This window comes from Equus quagga, chromosome 3, assembly GCF_021613505.1.
Source record: "Equus quagga isolate Etosha38 chromosome 3, UCLA_HA_Equagga_1.0, whole genome shotgun sequence".
NCBI classification, from domain to species: Eukaryota; Metazoa; Chordata; class Mammalia; order Perissodactyla; family Equidae; genus Equus; species Equus quagga.
The window spans coordinates 15,670,106-15,690,506 of NC_060269.1; the positions used below are offsets into that span (position 1 = coordinate 15,670,106).

At 34.3% G+C, this 20,401-nt stretch overlaps 1 protein-coding gene across 2 annotated transcripts in view; it reads left to right on the forward strand.

Annotated features, from left to right (window-relative positions):
- The window catches only part of SPATA5 (spermatogenesis associated 5), a 307,772-nt gene that overhangs the window by 100,602 nt on the left and 186,769 nt on the right, over positions 1–20,401 (forward strand). For both annotated transcript variants that reach the window (XM_046657518.1, XM_046657519.1), the window contains exon 14: positions 2,477–2,603. In XM_046657518.1, coding sequence (XP_046513474.1) covers positions 2,477–2,603 — 127 coding nt within the window. The remainder of the gene's footprint in view (positions 1–2,476; positions 2,604–20,401) is intronic.

Consider the following 20,401-nt stretch of genomic DNA (forward strand, 5'->3'; position numbering starts at 1 on the left):
TGATCTCACATTTCTGAGGAATCTAAGAAGAGTTGTTAATCTTTCAGTTTGTTCAGCTTTTTACTTGTTAGGAGGGAATTAAGACTTCCAAGATCCCTACATGCTGGACTGGAGAACAGACCAGTATTGCCCTTTTTTAACCTGTTCTCCACACTGTAGCCATAGTGGTCCTCAAAAACATAAAGCTGATTTTGTCATGTCTCTACTTGAGATTTCCCATTAAGTTTAAGATAAAATCCAAACACAGCAATTTGGGTAATGAAGCCTTTGTTATCCAGCCTTGGTTTATCTTTCTGTACTAATCTTAAATTTCCACCTTACTGCCATGCTGAGCTATTTGAACTGTTTTCCATTTTCATTGTTCTGTTTTCTCTCTCTTCTTCTTCTTTCCCTTTACCTGTCTGGTCCCCACTCATTTTTCAGGTTGTAGGTTAGAAACCATCTCCCTTGGGCAGTCCACCTTGACTCTCCAAAGACCTGTTCATGTGATCTTCCTTTGTTGTGCAGGATCACAACTAATTAGCAGAGTAGATACAATTAAAGATGTAATCTTTTGGCAGCCTTAAATATTTATATACTTGTGGTCATTTTGAAGGCGCCCTTAGAGCTTTTGCTAACAGTGTTCCTATCTGACAGTTAAACTCTCATGTGGAAAAGTTATATTATGGAGGATCTTTTGAAGGATATGTAATCCATTTATTCAAAATGTTCAGTTTATTCTTAAGTAGTCAAATCAGCAAATCTGTGCACCTGCTGCTTAGTTACTTGCAGGAATTACTGCCAACTAAAACAAATCTCAGTGGCTTTCCAAGTACTTCTTGATCCCAAACTTTTTAGACGTTGGAAAGGACCATTTATTTAACTTAATGAATTGACTGTGATTTATATAATAACCTCATGTGTGTTTGATTAGTGTGAGTTAGAGGCCACTCTCCTGTGTATACACTGAGTCAAGTTTTTGAACTTGTAATGCATGTTGAGATCTAAATTCTGTTATTTGGAGATCCTAATTACCTTTTGTGTGTGTGTGTGTGAGGAAGATTGTCCCTGAGCTAGCATCTGTGCCAGTCGTTCTCTATTTTGTGTGGGATACCGCCACAGTATGGCTTGATGAGCGGTGCCAGGTCCATGCCTGGGATCCAAACCTGTGAACCCTGGGCCACCAAAGTGGAGCACCCAAACTTAACCACTATGTCACTGGGCCAGCCTCCTACCTTATTTTCTTTTTTGAGGAAGATTATCCCTGAGCTAACTACTGCCAATCCTCCTCTTTTTGCTAAGGAAGACTGGCCCTGCGCTAACATCCATGCCCATCTTCCTCTACCTTATACGTGGGATGCCTACCACAGCATGGCTTTTGCCAAGCGGTGCCATGTCCGCACCTGGGATCTGAACTGGCGAACCCCAGGCCGCCGAGAAGCGAAACGTGCGAACTTAACCACTGCGCCACCAGGCTGGCCCCTCCTACCTTATTTTTAAAGATATTACACAGTGATTGTACTAAGGTGCACTTGTGTCACGGGTGCTAAGACAAAAGTATAGGATGTGTCCCTTCTGTTCTCTTTCCCTCTTCTCCATTCCCCCCAAGTACATCTGATTGCGTTGAGCTGTGTAATACACTTAGAATGCTACTTCACTGTATAATCATCCACATAGATTTTTTTTATATATTTCTCAATTCTAAACAGCTCCTACTAAGTTTCATCTAGTGCTAATGAGAATTGTTATTGTGTGGCCTTGATTGTGTAATTTAGGGTTTTGTTAATTAGTAAGACCTGTTGAATTTACTTCTTAAAAATCGATATTCATTTTTTTTTGTGGTAAAAGGAAATGGGATTAAATTAAAGTGTATTATGTCCAGTAGTAGCTTTGTAATTAACCTGGTACATGAACAAAAGGAACAAAATAACATACTTTCTTTGCCTATTTTTCCGTACATGGGGATTATGGTGACTACCTACCTGCTGACATGCTTAAAAAAATTCTTAATATTAGAAAATATCAAAATACATCAGAAATAATTGCGTTTGTTATGGGTGTGTAAGGAGTTTTTTATTTTACATAGGCTCTAAGCTTCACGTGAGGAGTGGGTTTGTATCTTACTCAGTTTTTTTATCCCCTATTGCTGACAGTATATTTACCATTTAGAATGCACATATTGATTAAATTAAGTAATTATTTATTGATGAACTATTTTAAATAATCTGGTATCTTGCTTCCCAGATCTTTTATATGTAATATTTACTTACCAGTTTATTACTGGAGAGAAAATGAACATGGTTGATGATGGAGGAAAAGAAATGATTTGAATATAGTTAGTTTTTGGGTATAATAATTTAACAAGCAGTGAATCCTGAAGCATGTATTTTATATTTTGAAACAATTTTTTTTTCTCATAGACTGTACATTCTTTTGAAAATAATAGAGTATTTGCAAATAGCTAAACAGATTGTTAAAGTATATTTTTAAAAATCAGTTCTTCAGGTGCTGGGAATGTAGCTGATCGTGTTTTGGCTCAGCTCTTAACTGAAATGGATGGCATTGAACAGTTAAAGGACGTGACCATTTTGGCAGCCACTAACCGCCCAGATAGGATAGACAAGGTAAGAAAGAAAGCAGTGTGGGCATTGTAAAATCAAGAACTGGATCACTTGATTATGTCAAGTTGTTTTGCTTTGTTCTTTTCAAGTTACTTTCTAATCAGTTTAGCATTTAGAGGATACTGAATGATCTTAAACAAAAGGAAATGAAAAGAACAGAGAAAAGCTTTTGTTTATGTTTTTATTGCTTATGGTTTGGTATTAATGAAACTATTTTGTAGTCCATTGCATTTCCCCTACCCCATTGTTGCATCAGTATTTCCCTAGAGAGTTGAAGTTTTGAGATTTTTGTTTCATCTGATTTATTTTTGAGAAGTTTTTAACATTTTCATTCACATTAAGGTAAATTTCTGGCTATTTAATACTTATTAGATTCACGTTATCATCAACAACTTTTGATAAGTCCTGGCCTAGCAGTTGTTGTCAGAGTAAGTAGAAGAAAACTGACAGTGGATTTTATTTCTCTAAGAAGTTACTTAGGCTATATTAAATTAAATTTCTCTGCCGTGCCTTGTCCAGATATGTCTTTCTTCAAGTTATGTATGTAATCTCTCTTAAAATAGAAAAGGATACATGAATTTAAACTCATTTTTTAAAGGATGCATTTTTTTATGTTCTTTATGTTTGTAACACTTTGTAAGTCTGTTATATAATATGGTGGGATTGTTGATTTATAATCTGTTTTGCTTACTTTTCTCTCTGTAAGGCCAAATTTAACCCCAACTGTTATATTTCACAGTAAGGTGTAATTTATCCTAGTTTTTACCTACACCTTGTACAAAAGACCTTGAGAAATTTTTAAGGTAAACCTAGAGATTAGAAGTTATTCTTGGGCCGTTCCAAGGTTTTGGGCCTTTTTTTCAAGCTCATCTTAGAATAAGGCAGAACCTCCAAGGTAATGGTAGATGACTTCCATTCTCTTTAGGATACTTAAGTCAGTGGATCTCTTGGAGGAAATGCTTAACCAGATTTTGGGCAGAACTTGTCTCCAAAGGTAGAAGATTGAAGGAATGGAAGTGGTTTTTTTTTTACAGTTCAAATATTTTGCATTGTTTTTCTGCATTTCTTGCTTGCCAATAATATTTGTTGTTAACAAAAATAGCGTCTGCTTCTAAGGCAAATATTAGTTTGTGGTCACTGGTGGTGTCTCGAAGTTTCCCTAGACCTTTAGCCTCCCTCCCCCTCCAGTTTATAGATGAGTGAAGATAACTTGCATCCTCAGGTATCCATTTTGCATAAGAATGACAGGATGTGAAGGACAGATGAAGAATAATGAGAATAATGAGATTGGGTGATGTCTCATACACACATCTTTAGGTTGATGATAGTCTGGATTTCCTTAGCATCAGGAGACTTTGGAACAGCAAACAACTAAATTATTGTTGATACCCAAATAATAGTTAAATGCCCAAACTCTAGGAGTTTTATTGTTCTTTGTTAGGCTGTTGCTTGTATGGCCCCTTTAGAAGAGTACAGTGTCCAGTCTGTGACATTTCATGCATTTGTGTTGAATATTAAGGAAGAAATGGTCATATCTTCTTTCTCAGGTGTTATACAAGCCTCAAAATAGTTTAATTTTGTGAATATTTTTGAATTTAGTTCCTTTGGTTACTTTAGTAGTGATGACTAGCATGTAATAGGCTCATAGACTCTCAATAATAATTATTATAACTATTATCCTGAGTCTGTAAACCTCATTTTCTTGAAATAGTAAATTCTCATGAGAATTTAAAAAATTCTGCTCTAAGCCATCTATGAAAAGATTGCTCAATTGGGGAAAATTTTGGAACTTATGTAGACGTCTTTAAATGATTTAGGGTTCAGAATTATTTTCTAATTTAGTATATTTAACGTCAATGGAGTGAATAAACTGGCATTGATTTTCCTTCTGGTTTTTCTGAAAGAGGAAATATGCTTGATGGGTTAAATATTGCAAATTAAAAGTTGTTTTTGTGGATATCTTTGTAACATGGAAAAAATTTAATTATCTTCTTTAGAAATGTCTGCAAATGAGAAACTATATATATGTAGCTTCCAATTTTCAAATGAATTGTGTTCCAAAAATACCTTTAGAAGATTACAAATATGTTTGTGGATGACTTTTTTCTCTCCCCTTCCTAGTTGTAAGTCCTGTTCTAATATTGCTGTTCTCAGCTAGGTCAACTTAAAAGCAAGTTGCTTGACCTAACAGGCACTAAGTTTCAGTGAATCATAATTCTTTACTTTCCTGTAAGTGCTTAAGGAAAGGATGCTTATTAATCTTTAATATTGTTTATCACAGTGTTGTGGAGAGTCTTTGGGGGGTTAAAAGGTGAGCTGCTGTGTGGTCAGATCTGGGAGGCTCCCTCCAAGGTCACCTTCCAATTTCAGCATTACCATTATTTTACAGGACTCTCCGAAGTAGTTTTCTTATTGTTTCTGGATGTTTGTGTGAGTATGTGTTTGTTTTTAAAGCTCTAAGTGTTTGCACTGTTTCTGCTATGGCAGCAGTTTTAAGGGTTTCAGCTTTGGAGATGGGCGATTAGGAGAGATGAGAGAAGAGAAGTTGGTCAGAGGTTGTATGCACATATATATGAGTCATATCTTATTTGGATGTTGATAAGATAAAAACTATCTATGCTGAGGATCAGCAGACTATGGCCTGTGGGCCAAGTCTGGCCCACCGCTTGTTTTTGTACATTTCATTATCTAAGAATGGTTTTTACATATTTAAATAGTTGAAGAAAATCCCAAGAAGGATAATATTTTGTGACTTGGAAAATCTTATGAAATTCAAATTTCAATGCCCATAAATAAAGCTTTATTGGAATATAGTCACATTAATTTGTTAATGTATTTTCTATGACTGTGTTTACACTACTGTAGTAGAATAGTTACAGTAGAGTCATGGACTGTGAAGCCTAAGTTATTTGTCATTTAGACCTTTACAGAAGAAGTTTACTGACCATTGATCTGTCCTTGTAAGCTCTTAGAAATCTTAAATATCTTTATTGCATAAATTTTCTGAAGATAAATTATATATAAGTCAATAATATAATGCTGAGCTTAAAATAAACGAATAATAGTAGGAAGCCTGTATTAACTTTTTGTTCTTTCAAATGTTCTATTTTTTCTTGAAACTTCTTTTAATATTTAATCTTTTAAAATACATCTTGTTGGACTAAATAATTATTGTTTCCAACCTAATGACTCACCAAAATCCATAAATTTAGAAATGCAGTTTTTTATTATATGAATAATGTAAATATTTATTTATGGCACCTGAATTTTAAAGTTTGATTGGTTTTTTGGCTTTTTGTAATTGTGACTTGAATGCCCTTTTTAGTATTTGTCATCATTGGGATTTTCAGGCTTAGATATTTAAATTTTGAGAAGTGAAGATTCTGTGTTTAGATATATTTGGTGAATATTTGATGATGTCAACATGCAAGTAGGAGTACGTTTACTTTTCTATTAGAGAAGAAAGTAGTAACATAATAAAATATGTATTTGCCCTTGATACTCAAGTTCTAAAAGAAATCAGTTTTTTCAAGATTTGGGACAACTTGGAAGACTTGATAGTCTAGTTATCTTTCTAATGCATTTACCTGCATTATAAAATTCCTGTCATTTCACCTTCCTTTGCTTACTCACCTATACTAATGAGAAACATGTTAACTCATGAAATAGACCACTCCATCTTTGTCTCAGACTATTAGAAATTTCTTGATTCCACCGAACCAGCAGCTGTCTGTCTCCCTAGAGCTTCTACACACCTGCCTGATTTTATTCCAAAATACTATAAAGAACAGTTTTTAACCCCTCTTCTTTATGGTTCTTCTTTAATTTTGAAAACTGTTTTGTGTCTTATCTTTACATTCTATCTCACCTACTGGTGTTTTCTTCTCCAGGTTTGATGTCTTGGATTATTTCATATGATACTCTTATTCTATCTTCATCATTCTTATCCTTTTTTTTCTGAACTGTTGTCCATTTATTCCTTTCTCTCTGAAATTGTGGCATCCGCTAATGAACATACTATAATAGGTTGTGGTCTGATCAGTACAGAGTTTAGTGAGACAATGCCTTTAATCTGAATACTATGCTTCTGCTAATGCATTCCAGGATTGTGTTAGTTTATCTGCTGTCTGAATCACACTGTGGACTGCTACTGAATTTAAAGTCATCAAGAACAAAACAAAAACAAAATTACTAAAAAGTCCAGGTCTTTCCACAAAGTCTTCTGCTAAGTAATAGCTTCCCCGCTTTGGGCTTGTGGTATTTAAGTTTTAGAAGTTGAGGCACGGTGTGATCAGATCTAGAGGTCTTCCTCCAACTTCAGCTCCTCTCAGCTTCTCTGACTTTTCATGTGCCTCCCAGAGATTTCTTTTCCTTAAGTCCAAGTGGTTTCCCATTAGCTTCCATGGCAGCAGCTGCAAGGGCTTTAGGCCTTACAAATAGAGGAATTAATTCTTACTAAATTCATTTTACTAGATTTGATCTTTCTAATTTGTCAGATGTGGGATCCTGTTTCTTCCATTCCCTGTGTGTCTCTTACATGCACTGATAACAGAGGCACTATATATCTTAAATGCCAAGAAGAGTAGGTGTAGCTTTCTGACTTTTTGAAAAAATGGTTTAATGTATATAGTTCAAGACCCCTAATTCAGGTGAACTTCATGGAACATTTTAATTGTCACAGAGACAGGAGATATTTTGAAGAGTTACCAAAGAGAATCTTTGATGAGAAACTAGGATGATTAAGATTATTTATGGGGTAAGAACAATTGAAAGTAAAACTCTCCTAATTTACCTTAAGAATACATATTTGGGTAAAGAAATACTTTCTGTTTTCTCTGATGGAAATAGACAAGCTAAGACTTAAATTACATTCAGTGAAATTTAGATAAACTTCTTAACTCTAAGGCTTTATATCCTGTTAAAGTGAAGAGTTCAACATTATTCTGGTTTAGTCTTTATAGGTATTTAAAACATGATATTTTATTTTCTTTTAGCATTGAAACAATGCTGAAAATTAACACTGTGTTAATTTTCTCATCACTTACCTTCACTTATAGCTGCAGTTTCATGAATTTGTGATATTAGAGGTCTTGTATGGGGAGTTGTGTAATTTTTTTCTTTGAACATTTTGTTTATAGTGATTTAGGCACAACCCTTCCTAAACTTTAGTGCTCCAGATAAGTTTTTGGAGTGTGCATAGCATTGGAGAGGGGCTTTTGCATAAAGTAAGCAGCATAATTAGAGAAACAAGTCTAGAGGAAAATGAGATTGGCACATGTAACAGATCACAAAGATGATAGGGACTGGAAAGTTACATGCAGAATGTGATAGGCCTGAAATTGACAGGGAGAAACTAGCACTGAAAGAAACCGTAACAGACACAGATGCAGGCATCTTGATTTGTAATTCTAGCTTTGTTGTTAACAAACTATGTATTTTTGAAATTGTTTAGCCTCTCTGAGCCTCTCTTTCTTTACCTGTCAAAAATGTACTAGATAATCCCTGATACATCATTCAGATTCTACAATTCTCTTACTTTCTGACACAGAGACAGATAATAATAGAGATTCCAAATGCTACGCAAAAGGTGCTATTTACCAAACAAACTTCTGAGGTTTTTTGGTTTTGTTTTCTTTAAAGCTTTTTCAGTTACCACTTTTCTAAATTTGCTTGTTATTGAAAAGTTCCTTTCTTCAAACAGGTTATAAAGCAAGGAAATATTATCCAGGTGTGTAGAAGTGACTTTTCTTTTTAACCACTTAATTGTCAGAAAAGGGAGGAAAAGTCATAAATCAGCCTTAAGGCTGCTGTTGTGTAATAAAACCTTGGTTGACAGTTGAAGAACACCTTAACTTTTTCACTGAGAATTTATTACCCTTTGAAAAGGGAGAACTTGTTGAGCTGCATATTTTCTCCTTTCACAGATGTGTGATCAGCCTGTAATATTTTGTAATATTTAATATGCTATTTTTAAAAACTTCTGTGAATGTAAAAATAATTTTGAGTTTGAACAGAAATGTTGAACTGTGTGATTAAGGTGTTACTTCTAAATTTGAAAAAGCTTCTTTGCTTGTATTGTTAATGCCACTAGAATCCCGTATTTGGGAACTAATGTTCAATGTAGTCAAGAACTAAATCTGAAGCCATGTATTGAATGAGTTAAAGTCATTAGTAGAAGGGCTAAGTTGGCGATTATTTTTTAAGTGCAAAGAGAGTGTTAACAGTAATGTGCCATTTTTGTGCCTGGAATTCTATTCAGTGTCTTTTTGTGTGTGTTTGGAAGGGACGTGCAAAAGTGTCAGAGGGAGGCATGTAAAAAAAAGAAAACTCAGTTATTTTCTTTGATATGTTCAATCTAATTTGAAATACAGGTAAAATTTTAAAATATTATAAAACACAATCTAAACTTTTTCTTCAATACTGTACACTGGCATATACATGAGAGTCGATTTGGAAAAATGGATCTTAGATCTTATGCTCTCCAGCCTCTCTCTCTATCATCTGTTCTCTATTTGACAATAAATTTGTTGTTGCAGTTACTCTTTTTTGACACAAGGTGGTGATGCTCACCTGAAATGTTTCCTGATCGCAGGCTCTGCTGCTTTTAGATGCTTCCATTCCTCCAACCAAAGGATGAGAAGCTTAAGGAAATGAGTGGAACTGAGTTTGCTTTTAAAAATCATAGTTGAAATTTGTGTGTGTTTGTGTCCTACTGTGTGATTTGTTTAACAAATAATGATTTAAAGTGTAGATTTATGTAAGTTTGGGTAGGGGGGAGGTGGTAATATTGGGAAAGGGAAGTTGAACAACGGAGCAAGAACTACCAGTCATTAGACATATACTTACTGTGCACCAAGCATGTGCTGGGTGATTTACATCTGACACCTAATTGAGTCTGGTCAAATATGAGCACTTTGTATGTATTTACATAATTCCAGTGTATTCCTTAGCTTAATAAATTGTGCAAGATTAGTACTGCTGTGTGTTCTCATAAAAACTGTGGTATACCATCAGCCAGTGTAGTGGCTTTTTTTCACAGTTTCAGTGAAGTTATTAATCTTTCTGTTTTTTTTAAATAAAAAAGTTTTTATATAGTAAAATATACACTAACTATACTATACAGCAATCCTACTCCTAAGTATTTATCCAAGAGCAATGAAAACATTTGTCCACACAGAGAACCTGTAAGTAAATATTTATAGCAGCTTTATTTGTAATCACCTAAATAGCCCCAAATGTCTGTCAGCTGATGAATGGTTAAAAGAAACTGGGATATATTCATATAATGAAACATTATTCAGCCGTAAAAAGGAACAAATTACTGATATATGCAACAAGATTGATGAAGCTTAAGGGCATTATGCTAGGTATAAGAAGCCAGACACAAAAGACTACAGAATATGCTGACTGATTCCATTTGTGTGACAATCTAGAAAAGGTAGGACTATAAGGACAGAAATCAGATCTGGGAGTTGTGAGGAAGGGACTGACCACGAAGCAGCAGGAGGAAACTTTTTGGGATGATGGAAATGTTCTATATTTTTGTTGTGGTGGTGATTAAGGGACTGTATGTGTTTGTCAGTTTCTAGCTGAGAGACTAAAAATAGAGAATTTTATGGTATGTAAAGTATACCTCAGTAAACCTGACTGTTAAACATACTTGGAAAAAAACTTCTTAATTGTAGATGCAAAGGAAAATGTCAGCTTTATTTCAGTTTCTCCTCACCTGAGGAAAGCCCCTTGCATCTCGGCTCTCTTCCCAGCCTGTGATTATCTTTTGATAACCCATTTACGCAGACCTCCCTTTATCACTGCCTCAGTGGGCTCAGAATTACCTCAGCAAAGAAGATTTTGCTTTCAAACATTGCTACCCAGCTTTTAGGGTGGAGGTAGGTAGAATTTTAGTGCTGGAAAGATTCTCAGGGAATCTAGTTTCTTAGTAAAAATTTGGCTGCAAACTAGAGATTTTACAAATAAATCTTTTAGAGAAGTTATTCAACTTTTGTTTCTTTGATATGCATGGATTAAGGATAATTTCTTGGATTTTTATTGTGATAAAGTGTAACTAGAATTATGAAAATGTACTTTTTCTTTTTATGAAGTTAGATTATACTCTTGTCTCTTGGAAGGGACAGTGCAGGTGAACCAGACTTGGATCAGTCATTATGTTTCATATCAAGTAATAGTGTTTACCTTTCAGCAGCTTTTCAATCTGTTATGCCAATAATATTTATGGCCTAAAGGTTACGTGTTTGATGATATTTGATGACAGACTTATTCAGAAGTGTGTTTTGTTATGGAAAAAGCAAGGATAGTGGGGCTGGCCCATAGCCAAGTGGTTAAGTTCACACACTCTGCTCCAGCAGCCCAGGGTTTCACAGGTTCGGATCCTGGGTCCGGACCTAGCACCACTCATCAAGCCATGCTGAGGTTGTGTCCCACATGCCACACTAGAAGGACCCACAACTAAAAATATACAACCATGTACTGGAGGGCTTTGGGGAGAAGAAGGAAAAATAAAATCTTTAAAAAAAAAAGAAAAAGCAAGGATAAGCCAATTATAGTACTCATGCCTTTTGGAAATCTTTATTCTGAAGGGGTTTTTTTGGTATTAAAATACAAAAAAAGAGTATTTGATATAATAGGATTAAAACAAGAGGTAGTATATTTGTCTAAGTAGAAAGGTGAAGAAAATTGAATGTTAATGTTTGGGGAAGGTGAGCAAAATTATATTTTCAAACACAATTAGGACACCTTTGGATATTTGAGTTCTCTTTTGCTAATCTCATATTTTCAGGCTTAGTTATGCACTCATTTACTCTTCTTGATAAAATACAGGTGTGCTTTTTCAAAGACCAATTGAAGGCTAGTATTTTATTGAGTGCAGTAGCTTTATGAGATAGATGCTATTTATTGCCTCTGTTTACAGCTGAGGAAATTGTTACTTAAAAAGATTAAGTAAATTGCCTAATTCACTGGAGCTGGCAGTTTAACAAATCCAGGGAGTTTAATTTCAGAATTCACATTCTAAACCACTAAATTGTCTTAATTTCTATGTCAGTTTTAATGTCTTTAAATTGATTGTGTATTTAGTATTTTATCAGCTTTAGCCATTGCATTTACAAACCTGAATCCAATCTCTGACGTTTGCATTGTATTACCAAATAACTAGGGAAAAGAGAGAGGGAGAGGGGAGATGGAAGGAGAAGCCAAGTATGTGTTATTGTTCTATTTGTTTTGTTTATTTGAGTTAGTTGATTAGAATTGATTAAGTATTAGCAAGTAGATGATAAATTTACCTTTATACTCCCAGGAAAATCTAACAGAAGACTTAAGGCAATTAGATAGGTACAGAATAAACTAAGCAGAGATCAGAAAACTCCTGTGCTCTCTGCCTGTTTTTGTAAATAAAGTTTTATTGGAATATAGCCACCCCATTGCTGCATAGACTGTTAGACTGACAAGATGAAAGTATTTCCTGTCTGGCGCTTTAAGGAAAAGTTTGCTGACCCTTCAACTAAAATTTTTGGACCAAAACTATTCAGATAAACTGTTTATTGGCTTGGATTGAGTAACTCACCAAATATTTATTGAGCACCTGTTATGTTCCAGGCGACGTGCTAGGTGATGGAGAGGCAAAAACAAACACATTCTACAAAAATGTTCGACTTTCTTTTTTATTACCAGTTATAACACAGGTTGCAAAAAACTAAAAGGAATTATAAGAGCTAGAAAATACTCATAAGACAGATCTCATTTGTCTGAAGCAATAGTAACACTGCACCTCTTAGGCAACGGCCCTATCACCATAGATACTCCAACTCCTTTTCTCTCCGTGGTTCTCCTGATCCCCGTCTATGCTACTCAGTTATTTGTTTCTATTGTATTTATTGCCATACAGTTTACTTATTTTTACAATGTTTATTATTGTCTGTCTTCTGTTGCTCCAATGTAAGCTCCATAAGGACAGGGATTTTTATTTTGTTTACTGATGTATCCAAGTGCCTGGAACACTTAGTAATCAGTAAGAAAGAGACCTGCTTTCCATGTTCTTCCTATTAGCTATATTAATGCATTTGGAAAGCGTCAGCTTTTTCATGTCAGCTATAAATTTACTGATTCAAAATGAAAATAATTTGCTGAGCTAAATTGTGTATTTTTAAAATTTATATGTTCTTCATTTAGAAAAATAGTATTTCTTATATTTTTATCTCCTCACTTTATCACAGTTATATACTGTTGACGTAGTTTTTTCGTGGAAGTGATAAATGTTTGATAAAAGATATTTTGGGTAGTTTAGTAGTATATTTATTGAATAGAAAATTACACATTAAGATTAAAGCTTATTTTAACTCTTCTGATGGCCTTAAAGAAGTAATGTGGTTGCATATTTGATCACCATTAAAATAATTAAGAATAATTTCTCATAAAACTTCTTTTTCTTTTAGATATATTTGTAAGTATGTTTTGGTGATAGTTGATTGCCCTGCCTACATAGTTTGCAAAATTAGTAAGGAGAACAGTATTCTGCAGCCAAGTTTCCATGAGTTGATATTTCACATTCACGTTTGTGACCTAAACGTGTATTCCTTCAGACAGTGAGAAAAGCCAAATGTTCCAAGCAGCAAGGATTTTCTTCATGGAAAACAAAGAAGTAAAAATGTAGTCCAAGCAAAAGTATAATGTATATATTGAATATTATGAGTAGATCTACCTATATAAATATGAATAATGAATATTAGATGCTTTTATGCATTTCATTGCAGGATTTTTTGGTTAGGTATTTTATTTGAAGTAATAAAATAAAATAGAAAATTGAATACATGAAGGGTATCAGAAATATTACTCTAAGCTAATAACAATTATTGCCCCCTTTTAATTGAGCAGCCATACATCGTCTCTAATTCTAATGACCCTGAAAAGTAGTATTTGTATTTACATTTTAGAGATGAGGAAATTGATATTTAGAGAGATTAAATAGCTTGCCATGGTTCAAGAACTAATAAGTAAGTAATAAAGGCAATATTGTAAGACAGGCTTCCTGTCTCTCTAAATACCTTGTTCTTTATCCTACAGCATGTCAGTTTCTCTTGTATCGTCATAATGTGCTACCAAATAACTGTACTCTGTGTCTATACTTCATTTAAAATTTTTACGTTTTATAACATTTACACTGTATAATTTTAAAATTTGAATTTTCATAATGTAGTATGCTTCTCAATAACCTGAGGAGAGGGTTACACAAAAGGAAATGGTTTCCTAATTTCAGGGAGTGGTGCATGGAGGGGATAGATACTTCCTTGTTTGTCATTTTAAAGTTAAAGCCATTGCTTCCCAATTTTAAGCTGACATGTATTTTTTTGTTTTACCTTTTTCATCCCCATAACATTTGTTAGGCCTTATATAGCCACATATACACATGCACATAATCACCAACATGATTTTTAAAGTTTATTTTTGTTTAAAATATTGAATGTTTTAAAATTTTTTAAATAAAAGTATTATGCATAAGGACATTACCCAAAGAACATCTTTATTATATAAATTGACTGCTAAAGAGATTGAGATGTTATATGATGCTTTTTATCACTATGATTCATTTTGTTCATAACGTTAACCGGGATTAGCATGCCATGTAGCCAGGAAGTTGAGATACCCTCATTCTCTAGCCCTTCACATAAGAGTCACTTCTAGTTTTTCTAAATTAAGATGTTTAGTTGTCTAAGAATGAATACCTTGCCTCATTTAGTGAGTTTTCCTTTTTTAAAACATTAAGAAATAAGGTATTGTCCTTACTGTGATTTGAGAGCGTATGACCTATTAACCCTTGTATCTGGTTTAGCATAGAATGTGATATTATCTGGTTAGTATAGACACCTAAGTTTTTGGATAGCCCTCGTATTTTACATTTAATAGGACAATAAAAAGGATTTACTAAACTTTTCATTTTATGAAAGACTAAGAAGCCACAGTGTAGTGAAGGAATTAGCATTTCTGCTAAAGTTTATACATTAAAGTCTGGTGGCAGCATATGAAAAAGAGCAGTACTCTTGAAAAATAGGGAAACTTAAGTTTTAGTATTATATTTAATTCTGTAACTTTCAAATGACTCCCTATGACTGCCTCCCATTCCTACCTCTTTTTCACTACAAATTTAACTTTTCCCCTTTTATAGCAGATCATAAAGCCAGGAAAGAGTGAATAGTCAGTTATAATAATGTAGTGAAGATGTTTTGTACATACTTAAACATTGTATAAATTTAGTTTTTATTATTATTATTATTATTATTATTATTATAGAAGGAAGACCTTATAATACTGTTCATTAATACCAAAGATTGCCTTAAATTAATATCTGTTGAATGAATGTATGACTGACCAAATGAATGAAAATTCTGTACTCCAAAATTGTTTAGAGCCTGCCTTTGAATGGAAGGTCCTTCTCCTTGGTTTTGGTAACATTAAATTAAAAGACAGCTTAATATTGGTATTGAGTTATTTTCTATAATTGCCAAAAGGAAATTATAGTGACTTCCTAAAGACAAATAAGGAGATAAAGAAAAACCAAAAAAAACAGGAAAATTGATGAGCTAAATTGCTTAATCCTTATTTGTTTTATGTCTTCTTCAGATCATTGAGATTAAAATTCAGGCAGGGATGCAGTCTTCTTTTGAGTTTTATGTTAGAGTCTGTCACGTTGGTGCTCTTTATATCAGATAGTAATACTGCCCAAGATGGTTCTTGATTTAAGAATGTGCTTTATTTTATAGTCCATATTTGTTTCCATATCATATTTAAGTCTTGTGAAACTTAATTACTTCCATCACTCAAGTGTCAGCTTCTCTTTCATCAGAGAGAATAGTGATATGGAATCATTTTGTCTAAATAGTTGGCTAAAAGTCCAAAATATGAAGGATAGAAACTTAAATGCAGAATAGTATTTTTTCCTATTCTTTATCTGATTCCCAAGCATTAACATTTTTTCTTCTGTTTCTAGTGTTTTAAAGGTCCTTCCAAAAGTGTCCCAAGGGCACAGAAAGTCTGTTAGATTTTTCTTATGTGCTTTATTTTCTTGATATTTTCATTTCTGCAGAATGAATTTACCATTTACTTTTGACTAAGTTAATATCTGTGTAGTATCTTTGTACTCTTATTTCTTGGATTTAGAGAATAATTTGAATGTTAGGTTTAAAAAAGCTTATACATGGACAGCCTTTGGTAGTCAAATTTGGTTTGTAACTAATCTACTATAATTTAGTTACCAGGGGCTGGGTGGGTAGTCATTCACGTATTTATATTTGTTGTTTAACTTAGTTACAGATGTTTGATGATTGTCGTTGACTTTTTTCTCTAATGTGTTTTGAACTTCATTCTTGCATATATTTTTGTTCGTTTTAAGTAACTTACTATACATATAAATGTACACTCAAATAGATGGTCTTTCCAAAAGCTTTGCTTGGGAATCTTTGCTGGGAGGATGATTTAGACGGATGGAGTGCGTTGCTTGCTTTTTACTGTTTATCATTTCCCCAGACAAATCCATAGAGACAGGCTGCTGATGGGATAGGAGAACAACACAAACAAATACAGCGCTTTGGCCTGGAACTGAATTGTATTATCTGTGCTGTCAGCTAGAGTCTTTGCTCACTTACCCAGACAATCTCCACAGGGATTAAAACTTCCCCCTGCATTAGTGATAGCCCTTAGTATGCTGCAGCCTCATTTGCAGTTAAAAAAAAAAAAGAATATCTGACTATAAACAGTTTTTAATAGCCTGCAAAATCCTTACCAGTTCACCCTTTGGGGAAGTGATTATGCTGATGAGTCAAACAGGAGTGTCAATAATTAAATTGCTAATAACCTGGATTTCGTTTTTAGTTTCCATATATAGCTCCTCACAGCCCTCAACTTTGGGCCTAATCTGAAAGGTTTATATTTTGTCATCTTTGTCAAAGTTGAGAAGAAAAACATGGATATATACAGTGATGGGTACACTGGCAATTCAGCAGTTATTTTGAGGACATTTCTATTTTTAAAAAATGTTATAATAAGAATATTGACTCCACATGAAAGTTTAGAAGGATAGAATTATAGAAAGAAACAGTAACAAGAAAAACCTAAAAAAGATTCTATAAACCAAACAACAGCTATTGGAATAAGCTTCTACGTCAAACAGTGAACGTCTTAGCTATCCAGGAAGCTGATTATCTATTCTTTTCTTAAAGATTTTTAATAATGGGGATTTTATAACCTTCCACAGCAGTGGTTCTCAGCTTGACAATTTTACCACCCCCCACAGGGACATTTGGCAATGTCTGGAGACGTTTTTGGTTGTTGCAAATGGAGTGATGATATTGGCATCTAGGAGCTTCAGCACAGGGATGCTGCTGAACATCATATAATGTACAACAGAGCCCCACAACAAAGTGTTATCTAGCCCAAGATTCAGTAGTGTTGGGTTGAGAAACTGCCCTCAAGCATGGATTTTTACCTTGATGGGCGTTTTTCCAAAGCCACAGTGATATTTTCAGTGTTTTATAAGGAGATTTTGTTTTGTTTGTTTGAATTACCGACAAGAGAGAAAAGATATTTAGATATTTAGATATTGATTTGGGGATTTATGGATGCGGTAAACACAAACATTCTTTGAAAAATGTTCACAGAGATAATCCGGTAATTTCATGATACAAGAAGTGGAAGACAATCCTGTTTGATCATAGAAGGACGTGAGAAATTTTGTATTATTTTTTAGTTTCATGAATATGAAAGGAAACTTCTACTTTGTAAGAGATGAGGTTGCATAGAATTATTTCTATGTTGGTGAATTAAATCGTTTAATAAAAAAGTGACGACAATATGTAAAATTAATTATCTTGGAAGAATATTCAGCAGCCTGAAGCTCTGAATTCATTTCTTAGATGTGACTGTGGGTTATTTATTTAATGTCTAAGCCTCAGTTAACACATCTGGAAAGTCAGATGGTTATTTTAAACTTGTCAGGTGAATGTTTGATAATTTGTATTTGGTAATTTGTATCGACACTAAACTTTTTTCAGATGAATTAAAAGAATTCTCCAAACTTTTTTTCTTTTTTTTGAGGAAGATTAGCCCTGAGCTAACATCTGCCACCAATCCTCATCTGTTTTTTGCTGAGGAAGACCAGCCTGAAGCTAACATCCGTGCCCATCTCCCTCTACCTTATATTTGGGATGCTTGCCACAGCATGGCTTGACAAGCAGTCCGTAGGTCCGCACACGGGATCCGAACCAGCGAATCCCGGGCTGCTGAAGCAGAAAGTGCTAACTGACCCTGACCCCTGTGCCACCGGGCCAGCCCTTCCAACCTTTAACTTATTGATTGCTGTGCCTCAAAGTAAGGAGTGGGCATTCCCTTGTTCATCGCACACATGGAGCTATTGTACCTCCATTCATTTTCATCATCTGCTCAATCACAATAATTTGCAGTAGAAGAAAGTATATGTAACCCCACATGTATAAACACAAACACACCTAGTGACTTAGTGATAGGGAAATTAGAGACTGAGAAAAAGTGTTTACATTACCTGTCAGAGCTTTAGGTTTTTAAAGTTGGACTGGGGTCCAAGGTGTACCCATAACACCCATTGAGGTCAATGGAAGTAGTACATAGAGTAGAGCATATAGCCTCTAAAGATATTTAATAATATTCCATCCATTTTGCTAAAACAAAAACAGACATTGGGGAGTAAATATAAGTAATCTTAACTCCACTGTATTAAAAAAATAGCAGTTGATCTTATTTTTAAACAGTTATGTTATCTGCCGTACTACCTACATCCCATTAATTAACTGAATGCATGCTATGAAAAAGTCATGGTTTCTGTAAAGGAGGAGAGAGTGAAAAAAATGCAACTTGAAGTCACAAATCATAGCAAGTCACTTTAACCTTTGTTTACATGTTTAAGAAGTTGTCTCTTTGGTGGAGACAGACAGGAGATCTGCATTCTGTCACCACCAAAAGTCTTCTTAGGGTTTTTGTTTTGTTTTTCTAAATTAAGGGAACAGCCAAAGCTATGAAATTAGTATAGAAAAAAATTCAGAGAAGAAATTGAATCTTAGCTAGAGGTGAAAAATGCAAAGTTTGATGTTCTCTTAGAGATTGTGATATATAAAATAGTTTCACTGATAACAGAAAGCAAAATAAATTTGATGTTATCTTATATTCTATATATTGTTTTAGTTATTTATTTATCTTTTTTTGCTGTGGAAATTTTGCCCTAAGCTAACATCCCTGCCAGTCTTCCTCTATTTTTTGTTATATGGGCCACCAGTATAGCATGGCTGCTAACAGAGCAGTGTAGGTCCATGCCTGGGAACTGAACCTGGGCTGCTGAAGCGGAACGCACTGAACTTAAGCACTAGGCCACTGGGGCTGGCCCTGTTTTTTAATTTTTATGCAATATTTTGTTTTGGTGATATTTTGAATATCATCATGTAATATATACGTGATTCAGTCGAAACTCTATAGAAAGATACACATGGTGATACCCTGCTCACACTTCTGCACCCCAATCTTGTGTCCCTCATCTCATTTTTACTAGTGTTTTTCTTCTTCCAGTGTTGTTTTTAATACAAGCAAATATCTATGTTTATTTATTGTTTCCAACACCCATGCCCCCCCCAAATATACAAAATGTAGGCAATCATGCACATTGTTCAGCACTTTGCTATTTTCATTTAGCACTGTATCTCGAAGATCTTTCCTTCTCAATATGTGGGTGTTTTCCTTATCCTTTGTAGGCTGTGTAGGTGCAGACCTACATACAAATAGTCCCCAGTTGATGGACACTTAGGCTGTTGCCAGTCTTTTGCCATTACTAGTAGTACCACAGTGAATAACTTTGTCCGGTGTTATTTTGTCTTGTGCGGATTTGTTGTAAACTGCGATTGCTGCATTAAAGGGTAAATGCCTTAGTAGTTTTGGTAGATATTGCCATATTTCTTTCTGCAGTGGTTCTACCATTTTTGCCCTTGCACCAGTAATTTTGAATGTGTAAGGATTTCCAGATTGGTACCAATAGTTAGTAGTTAATTGAAAAAGTCAGTTAAATAAAGAATCATTGAAATATTTTATATAAAGTTTAATGGTTTTACTTTAACATAAAATATTTAAATATGCATTAATTTGCTATTCATTTGTTTTAGGGCAAATGATTTTCTTTGAGAATAGTCCACTGATCAGAGTCCCATGATATCTCTTATCTAAACCTCATCATATTGATTTCAATGTTTGGCTTTTATAAATGGAGAACTTTAGGCACCCTGAGTGTCCCTGTTCTTTTGCAGATATTCTGCTTACATCCAATTAGCAGTTATTTTAGTTATGCACCTTGATTGAATTTTCCTAAGGATTTGCTTTGGTTTTCCCAGAAATAGTAATGTTCTTTTAACAGTCATATTTTATTGGTTTATATATTTATGAACATCAGATTATTTTAATGTTAAATATTTGAATTTTTGATTCAGGATTTTTTAATTGTGTTTTGTTCACTGATATGTCACTGTGCTTATTAGGGTGTCTCACCATGTTAATTGCTCAGTAAACATGCATTGACCAGCAGAGAGGAAGGAAAAGAAGTAATATGGGAACAGACTCAGCTGACTGTTGCCGTGCACCCAGAATAAGAAAGCAAAAGTTAGATGAGGAGGAGGAAGTGGGGCACAGCAAAGGGTAATCTTATCAGCCTGCCATGGCTGGCACAATCATGTACTGGAAAACTAGACTTTTGTGATACCTCCTCTGTGATGAAATTGAAAGAGCAG